Here is a 9,919-nt window from a genome sequence, read left to right as displayed (position 1 = left end):
AAAATTATTTATTTAAATTTTTCGATGATTTTAGAAATAGATGATATAAGAAATAGAATATGTCACTGTTATAGATTCATTGCTTAGGCTATCATGATCCTGGTTTCTATAACAAAAGAGTCTTTCAACTTCCAATGGTGTTATAGGCCAGTCATAGAAACATAAAAGGTATCAGGAACACACACGACAAGTTGATTCAGATCTAAGTAGTGATTCTATCGAAGTATAAGTGTCGGTGATACAGATGTGTGGTTAATTGTTCACGCAACAGGTGTCAAAAAGAGGAAAATAAGAGATAATAGCGTAATATGTTTCAATAAAATTTTTTTATAACAAATTACATATACTTTATAACAAACAAAACAAATTAACAATATAACAGTATTTCGACAATAGAAAGCTATGAGTAAATTAATATGATGATTTTTACATCACGAAAATATTTTATAAATACTCCAATAAATATATAGTTGTACAATATAACTTTAACTATAATAATTGTATGTATATAAATCTTTCTGTTTTTAATGCAACTGGGAAAACTTGAACTACACGTGTATAAAACATGTGTTATACACAAATCGTGAACTAAGGAATAGCATTACAGTACTTATTCTTAGTAATTAAAAGCTTGTTTTCAATGGAACACAAGAAGCAATAATCACACATGATAATATAACCTTATTTTTGTTAAGTAAGTTAATTGAAATATAATTTCAATATATCATTCATTATTAAAACATTAACATTATTCATTTTAACTGTTGTTTAGTATTAAAATAATTAATTATGTAAAAACACACTGAAGAATATTTGAACAAACAGAAACAACAGACATAAAACATACAGTTAAAATTAACTGACTAAAACATAAGGAACATAAAATTAATATATATGTACAGTATAAGAGAAATTTTAAAACAAAATTTAAAAAATTGTGTAAAACAATGACATACGAAACTACAGCATTATTGCTTGTAAATTATCAATGCTATTTTGTATGACATTGTATAACATTTGAAGTTTAGTAATTAAACAATAGAAACAAATATAAGCATTATTGACCAGTATTTTCTAATACCACAAATAATTATATTCAATTAGATAGAATTAAATGGAATAAAATGTAGGTCATTATTCTTAGTCCGTTTCTGCATCCAATTCAGATTCTAATTATTGGTTGAGGTTCTTTGAATTTTTCAAACTTAGTATTTACATAACATATATAAATTATACTTACTATATTATACACTATACGTCTGTATAATACACACTATATACATATATTTTTGATGCCTATACAATTATTTACGTCTTGATTGTTCATGTAGTGTCCAACATAATTAAGAACTTAACATTTTAACAAATCAAGGAACATAATAGCTATGGTTAATCTGATAAAAGTAATTTGATGAAAATCTTCGTTGGATCTCCACTAGACTCAGTCTGCCATAGTTGTATCTCTTTTTTGGCATATAGACCTGAAAAATAAAAGAATCTCATATATGATACAGAAGTTTTTAACGTTCATACACAATATTTTATCTACTAAACAGATAATAAGCATGCAGTTTGTCAGGCACACCTACACACTAAACAGCATACTCCTATTGATATGTTACTTCACTTACAAATGGTGTCATATTTAGTTTTATTTTTTATTTGTTTCTCCAGTGTAATGTAATAAAAAATTTTGAACTAAAATTACTTTTTTTACAATCAATTTTATTAAAAGTTATGAATGAAAGTTCTCTTTCATATCCATAACAAAACTCAGTGGTCAGTGGTTGTTTTACTGACTGAATTAATAAAACAACCAATAAAACAAATTAAAAAGGTTACAGAGGGATCTCAGTATGCAGCCAGACGAATTCAAGAGAACAGATTGAATTTAAAATGTTGTGACCTGATGACTGCATACTAAACTCATGCACTTATGGCAGGTTTAGATAGAGTTCATACATGCATTGTTGTGTACTAAAATATTTGGCAAAAAATAATTTTAATTGGTCTGAGTTAGAGATGGCACAGTTCAGTTCCGATCTGTGACCAAAGCACTTATAACCAATGCAATACCATTCATCCCTTTATTCTGTTTTATAACTTCATGGCCAATGACGCATTGTGGTAAGTAGAATAAGCCTAAAAAAGGATCAGACGTTTCTTTCAAGAAATTGGTTGGAGATCAAAGTTGTATGGTTTTTAGTAAACAAATGAAACAAACAAAACGATGACAGTTGGCTTATCATAAAATTACAACATCACTCTATTTGTAATTTTGTTACTTACATAAGAGCACACTGAAAAAACTTGCAGCCGACCTTTTGTCACAGACTCCCACTTCACAACAGTCAGAAAATCGGAGTACCATACCTTTGATTTTAACTTTTTCCTTTAAAACTTCTCTAACGCGTAACTCAGTCCATATTCTGAAACAAAATATATATTATGTCATGAAACAATAAGACATATAACCAGCTCATAAAGTTCATCTAATAAGTCAATTTTAAATGCTGGAAAATCGATGACCTGTGTTATTTTATTATTTGTGACGTCACCACTCGCTAATCTTCTCACTCACACAAAAATGACCAATAATCCATCTGTTATTAGAGGTTTAGAATAAAAAATAAAAATCCAGGCATAGTATATTTTTAGTGTAGCAAATACTCTTGTTAACACTTTAGATAAGTAGCAGCGTTTAATTATAGTAGGAACCATCTAAATGAGAAAAAAATTAATTCCAGCTTAGTGTAAAAACACTATAAAATCACTAAAAAATTAACAACAGATTTATGAAATTAAAAAATAATATCAGTATAAACAGAAAGAGAACAAACAAATATTTGTTCCTTCCTAACAACAGTATCAGTGTATAAGTATTCATTGGCTGAAGCCAACCAAGATAGAGATAAGAGTTCCTGGTTTTGCATGCTTTCCTTATTTTTCATTGCATAACAAAGTATACAGTTTTTATAGAGAGTAAAAAATTTAGCACAATCCAATTTTAATAATATTTAAAATACAAAATTTTAAATAATGGTAAAACAGAGCCGAGCCTTGCCGTAACCAAATTGTTGTACAAAAATAATACATACCCTGTATTTGTTACACCAGAAACTTATTCTCTTCATAAAACATCAAAATAAAGTTACACTCTCTCATAGGCATTCATTTTTTACACTTAAAAGGAAAGATTATTTACAGACGAGATTCTTCTATGGGGCAGAAGTGCAAACAAATGCATTACCATTTTCTCTTCTGTAACATGAGTACAAACTTAAGAATACAATATTCTTTGATGAATTTTGAAATGCCCATAAACATAAGGTCATCTCTTATGTGAATCGATCTCAACAAATGTCTCAATGCAAGCTTTTCTAAAATTAATAAACCTTCCAACACTAAACCGCTGTGTTTAATAAATATATAACAATTAATTACATACTATTCAAAAGATATAGATCAAATGAATAAATTACTTTGAAGACATTATATCAGGTGGAATGGTATCTCTCATTTCTAAAATTAGTTCAGCATCAGAAGTCTTCATTATCTGTTGCTCAGCAGGACCTGCAGCTTCGACAACTGCCATGGAAGCATCGTCTTGTAAGAAAGGAGGTTGGGGGACAGCTTCCATGGACTGATCAACTTGAGGGACAGGAGGCTCACGCTCTGGTATTGGTCTGGGCCTTCTTCGTCTTCTGGGTCGTGGGGACTCTGCACCATCGGTGTACCTACAACAGTTTTTAACTGTGAAATTCTACCTTTACCAACTGCAGCAATCCACCATGTTATGTCTTCATCCATGATTTGAGAGACTGAAATTGGCATTTATTAGTTGTCAGCAGACAGCTATAATTCAAATCAAAGATAATTTTATCGGACAAAAACATTGAACTGTCCTACTTCTCTCTTTATTCTTTAAACTTATATTAAAGACAATGCGAAATATTTTAATGTTTTAAACCTACCAAAAGAATAAGGCTTACTCATTTAGCTGTGTAATTCAACAATTCAAAGGGTTAAAGAGTAGAGTAGACTTTATAAGCCTAACTTCTCTCAATAAAATCCATTTTTATTTACATTTAATTCCTTTATTTTGTATTCCTGGTCCGCATTTTGTGTTTTTGTACTTTATTGTAATTTTTAAATTAATTCATGAAATGAAGATTTAAAAGTGAAGTCAATGGACACAAAAAGTTAGTCAACTCAATCCTTTAAGTGCCGAGTTTTCAACAGTGCCGTCACCCAGTACTGCCGGATTTATTTACCAAGCACAGCACTGCTTCATAGTTAGTATACATTTAGTGCATTTCTCGTCCACCATGGCCAACTTCAGTAGTAACTCAATTCCCTGAACTGCCGCCAGAATCTCCTGATTAATAATGTCAGGTCGTGATTGATAAATTAAGTCTGCAACCCCATTGCCATCATTCCAGTACAGTTACAAACTGTTGAATGCCTAACCCACAACAAAGCATCTGGACAAATATAAAATTGATAAAACGTCTTGATCATTATAACAAATAATTCCTGCCATACCGAATAAACCACAGTCAAAATAGAAAATAAAAAAAATAACAGCAGCATCTTAAAAAACGCAATTAAAATAATTAGAAAACAAGAACGTTTTGTCTCTGACAACCAGGTAAAACTTCACCATGTGCTTTCGTAATAGTTTCTTAGTTGACCGTGAGAGTGTAGTAGTAATTAAACAGCACTACTACTGCAGATTTGCAGTAGTTCAAATAAACATTACTAGAGGGCAATGTGTAGCGTCTTACTACTGCCAGGCATTAGCAAAGCAGCTGTTTAGCATGATATTACACAGACATGGCAGTTGAACGCAAAGTGGAATCACAAATTGTTAACACACGCGCATGGCAGAGTTATGGGATTAAGTGGCTGAAGTGAAGCTGCCTTGAGTTTTATCCCTTAAGAACAAACCTCTAATGCCTTCACACTCTTATTTATTGCTAAAGAATTATTCTAAATAATGAAAAACTTTTGAAATTTTGGTTTCATTAATTAATTAATAAAATTATCAACAAAGCTAAAGTTTTTGGATGTGTATTAATTACATTTAAAAATAAGACATCTCCCATGACTCTAAAACAAATACACACAAAAAATTGTTTGAAGTTAGGCACTCTTAGTTGTAATCCGTTCTTTTCAAAGTTGTTAGTATTTTAGGTTATACTTTTAAAGACATTTTATTTTTATTCTGTCATTAATATAGCATTTTATGTAATGCTATGTAAATATAAGAAAGAACTCTTCTCAGCACTCTGACCTGTAGTCTTGCTGGGAATTTCCATACTAATAATAAGCTTTGTTTTTCTTGTATATTCTAAGTATGTGGAATAAAGTGATTTGATTTCTTTGATTTCTTTTTAATAAAGATGGACAACAGTACATCCATTCTTATCTTATCTTACTTCTGAACGAGTGTTGAACAATTTTGGATTTTACGACATAAAACAGTCAATAGTATTTTAAATTATGAAACCATTATTATTCTTATCAAACTAACACAATTCTTGGGACATTTCGTCGCCTTGGCCGTCTTGGAGGCGGTGGTGGAGGTGGTGGCATTTCTCCTGGAGCAACCACAGGCTGAACTTCACCTTCAGGAGGCATTGGCTGTTCCACAGTGGGAGTCTCTTCTGCCAGTGGATGATGAATAACTGTTGCCATTGTAACATCAGAGATTTCAGGGAACTTGGTCTTCTTGTAGTCCTTCTTGTACTTTCTATAACTACATCGGGCACCACTGGTCTCTAAAATTAAAGTAAGAATAACGGTCAATTGTTTGTTTTTTCCTAAAATTTTTAACAGCGCAAACATATTTTTATATGTAATTTACACTAATATAAACAATGTTACATTAATGTAAACTTTAAAAACAGTATTAATACATGTATTACGGTAATCAATTTGTATATTTTCGATTTGCTAGTGTACTTGTACATTATGAAAAACCCAGGTAATTAAATTTCAGATCCAATATTCATAACTACAATACCAGGAATCGAAATAATTTAGAAATTGAATTAACCGTCTTAGTAAAACCATGAACAATCACAAAGTAATTTTATTTAAAGTTTTCAATATATTCATACCATTGGTTGATAAATATCTAACTCAATTTTCAGAAAGAAGCTTTATAGGTCGTTACTGGTTAATTCTTTTTACAGTATTCAGGAATTTTTTGGAGTTAGTCAAATTGCTTTTTGAGAATTGTTTAATCTTTGATGTTGTTTCTCTCTCAACTCTTTACAGTTGCTTTGTTCTTGTTATTTTAAATTAGTCTATACCTCTTGTTGTTATTTATTTGTCGTTACTGCCAGTTTATTTATAAATATTTTATTAACTGTTGTATTTTAGTTTTGTTGATTAATTCCATTGTTTTAAATCTTTTAATTGAAGTAATTTATTTTAACTAATTGATGGTAATATTTTAACAACTCTTTTTACATCTTAACATACCAAAAATTATCAAATTATAAAACGTATGAATTTGAAATGTAATAGTTTATCTGTAGTTTATAGTATATCTATATTTATAAGTATATCTAGACTTGGTGTTGTGCTGCAATACTGACGTTGTTAATACTTGTAAATTCTTAAAACAATAAATTGATTGATTGATAATAAAATACATTAATGAAACAAATGGCAATATCTTGAAATGTTACTGATTTTCTTGTATTTTTATTAGCTTTTTAAAAATTATGATAACAATTTCTATTACCCCTGGAACTGGCAAAGTCATAATTTTTTTTACAATGCATTTTTTCTGTTGTAAACTGGCACAGTTGTAACTTTAAGTACTAAATATTATTTGCTAATTGCATCAACTTTCAAACAATCTTCGCTCAAATTGTAATAAAAGTCATATCATTGTAATCAGCATATTCCATACTTTCTTTTCATGTACTCACTTTTATACAAAACAAATTTGCTTATATTTTATTGGCCGCTAAAAGCTAAAAGCAAAAAGCAATGTTTTTAGGAAATAAACGTTTCAACTTTGGAGCACCCTACATCCATGAATATGAAGTTAAACCCAATTTGTACTTCTTTTACAGTATACCGTATTTATGCTGAATAAAATTATATATATATATATATATTATATGTTATAATATAAAATACCATGTTTTCCATAGTAACTGATTTTGAAGTAAATTTTCTGTTTTATCTCTGCGGAAGAGGTTAAAAACCTGTGCCAGTTAAGAACACAATTTATGCCAGTTCAAGGGTTAATCAACTTCCCTACCCATTACCTTTTTTAATATTATTAATAATAGTCTTAAAATATTGGTTTTTTTCCTAGTGAAACTGCTTTGTTTTAATAATTCAATGAACACACCTGTATAAATAGAACTTGTACATTACAAAATACAATTTGTTGTGTATGTATCAAAATAATTCTCGCTTTAAATAAGCTTGTACACACATTTTATAATATGCCATACTGTATGTAAATATTTACCAAATCTGATCCAATACTGGAAAAGGCTGAACCAGCTACAGATGGTCCGGTGGTCACAGAAATGTCTTGCATTTGCTGAAACATTTTAGTTCATTATAACTGCCACAATAGAAGGAGGTATTTTATAACTTCGTACTATCCACAACCCAAAAATCAGTATTCAAAATCAGATGTTTAGGGGGTTTTAATAATAATAACAAATCAGGATAAAACAGAAATACAAACTTCATGTTTGGACTCACCTGTACTATTGTTCTACTCCCAATGTCAGTTGAAATTGTCGGTCGGCATAGGAGGTCCTCCAGATTCCAAATCTGTTTGATGCAGAGCCACTGCTAGAAAATAAAGGAGGTTAAACGTTTAATAAATAACATTGACAGTTATGTGACAAGTTCAACAATTACTCACCTTACATAATTTGTTATGTAGTAACAATGTAGAAAATTTGAACCAGAGCCGAATCAAGTTCAGAAACAACTGCTACATTTTGGACTAAACATGTCAAATCTCATAAAAATTCCCAATAATTGTATTTTAGAATGAAGGATATTTAATCAAAAGTGCAAACTTTTCCAGAATTGTCATCCTGAAAAAAAAGAGTTTGAACAGTTGCAAAACTGCAATGGAGAGAATTGTACATGTCAGCTTCCAAACATCCAACACTGTTGACATTACCTTGCCTCTACATCTTGGAAACCTCTATTTTCAAATCCAAATGTGAACACATAAGAGGTAGTGATTTAAACTTATCCAACTATTGAACTGGAAGACTCTGGAAGCTCAAGAACGTTTGCCTTCTTAGGCAGGAGTTTTATTCGTCAACAAATTTCTAAACTCGATCAAAAGTGTCCCCATGCTGAAGGCTTTTAAAACTCGTCTAAAACACAACATTGACCACACACCCGTTCTACAGTATAGACGAGTTTATGGCACACAATTGGGAGACCTCTCAATTGGTTGATTGACCGGGGAAGTGGTGGAAAAATTCAAATGAAGGGAGAGAGAGTGAATGCAAAAATTGTACACTTGAAAGGGATTTTGATGCTAGAATTAATGGAAAAGTTTAGCTAAACAACTTTGACGATTGCTATATAGGTGTTTTTATGTTTTACGCAATAAATCATTTATTATTATTACATTTAAACCTAAATTATTAACCGAATGCAGATTGAATTGGTACAACCTTTCTCAGTTGGTACAAAATCATTGTTTTTGCTATGAAACGGCTGAATAATTATACTAACCAAATTACTTTATTCAAGAATACATGCTTATAATAAGTAATGTTAATACTATTCAGGCGATAAACTAATTTCAACAAGCTATCACATTGTTGAAAATGTTCATTATAGTAAATCACTAAATCCTAGAAACTGTCTTCTTCCTCCACACATCTGTGAAACAAGAATCAGCACACAAAATCACAACTACAAAACCACACACCCCCAGCTATTAGCTCTCTATGCACAGATTACCAACTAAATTTGTGGAATTATGCTATGGTATGGTCCTCTAGAATATTTGAGGAAGAGAATGCAATTTTGTAGACTACTGAAGATTTGGCCATTCTACCACTTGGTAAATGTTATGAACGGACTGGTCTGATAACACTTAAGAGTTTAACCATATATATACTTTTATAACCGTCGTTCTTATCTCTATTATAATACATGGTCAGTAAACAACAAGTTCTGTATGTATAACTATCTAACAAGGGTTTTCATTTATTTGTAACTTTTTAGTTAGAACAGTCAGAGATCAGCACTGAACTGACAACAACGGTAGTGATGACAATTAATAGCTGTAAAAACATGCTGATGGTAGTATTGGTCCGCCAAGTTGGATTCTTTCCAACTTACTAGGAAAATCATTTAGTATTGAATATTGATTTTGATTGCAACGGTCCTTCCAACAACTATGCATTAATTAAATGTAGTAATGTAATAAATTATTAGTAATTTGGTAGTTTTTGCATTTCTTAGCCAACACTAGGACTGAGGTACTATAAAGCAAGCATTTTGTGAAGTCATGTCAAAATGACTATACAACCCGCCATCCTCTATGGCCACTCACAAAAAACAAAACAAAGCTTTGACAAAGTCTCTATATATCACCTGAGTGAGCCTGAACCTCATCATGAGTCTGGGGTCGCTGTCCTCTTGTTGCCCAGTCTGGGTAACGCATCAGCACAGAGGAGCTGGAAAAAGACATGATAAATAATTTCCTTTAAGTGAACTCGGGATTTTCATTACAATCTAAAACCACATCAAAGTCTGAATCTAATTCTAAAGCAGCTATAATCTAACAATCCATAGTTTCACATGAATAACATTCCGTCATTGTTGCTATAAAAAAATAGCTCCAAAACATCTAGTGCTGTCATGATATCCAGTAAATTTTTTTGTAACTAAACAACAT

General features: G+C 30.8%; 2 protein-coding genes across 2 annotated transcripts in view; both read right to left on the bottom strand.

Moving 5' to 3' along the window:
• Window positions 1-307: 307 nt before the first annotated feature.
• On the bottom strand, window positions 308-7,570 carry LOC124356841 (circumsporozoite protein-like). Its single transcript, XM_046808089.1, has 5 exons — window positions 7,502-7,570; window positions 5,537-5,783; window positions 3,483-3,737; window positions 2,290-2,429; window positions 308-1,481 (listed from the first exon to the last, which is right to left on the bottom strand). The coding sequence occupies exons 2-5, from the start codon at window positions 5,698-5,700 to the stop codon at window positions 1,390-1,392; spliced, it is 651 nt and encodes a 216-aa protein (XP_046664045.1). The 5' UTR covers window positions 5,701-5,783; window positions 7,502-7,570; the 3' UTR covers window positions 308-1,389.
• Window positions 7,571-7,768: 198 nt separating this feature from the next.
• Window positions 7,769-9,919, bottom strand: part of LOC124358159 — a 33,640-nt gene continuing 31,489 nt past the window's right edge. Inside the window, exons 15-16 of the mRNA XM_046810453.1 lie at window positions 9,616-9,698; window positions 7,769-7,836 (exon numbers count right to left, since the gene is read on the bottom strand). Of these exons, the coding sequence (XP_046666409.1) occupies window positions 7,769-7,836; window positions 9,616-9,698 (151 nt within the window). The remainder of the gene's footprint in view (window positions 7,837-9,615; window positions 9,699-9,919) is intronic.

This window comes from Homalodisca vitripennis, chromosome 3 (genome assembly GCF_021130785.1).
Source record: "Homalodisca vitripennis isolate AUS2020 chromosome 3, UT_GWSS_2.1, whole genome shotgun sequence".
Classification (NCBI taxonomy): Eukaryota; Metazoa; Arthropoda; class Insecta; order Hemiptera; family Cicadellidae; genus Homalodisca; species Homalodisca vitripennis.
This window is presented reverse-complemented; position numbering and strand designations above follow the sequence as displayed.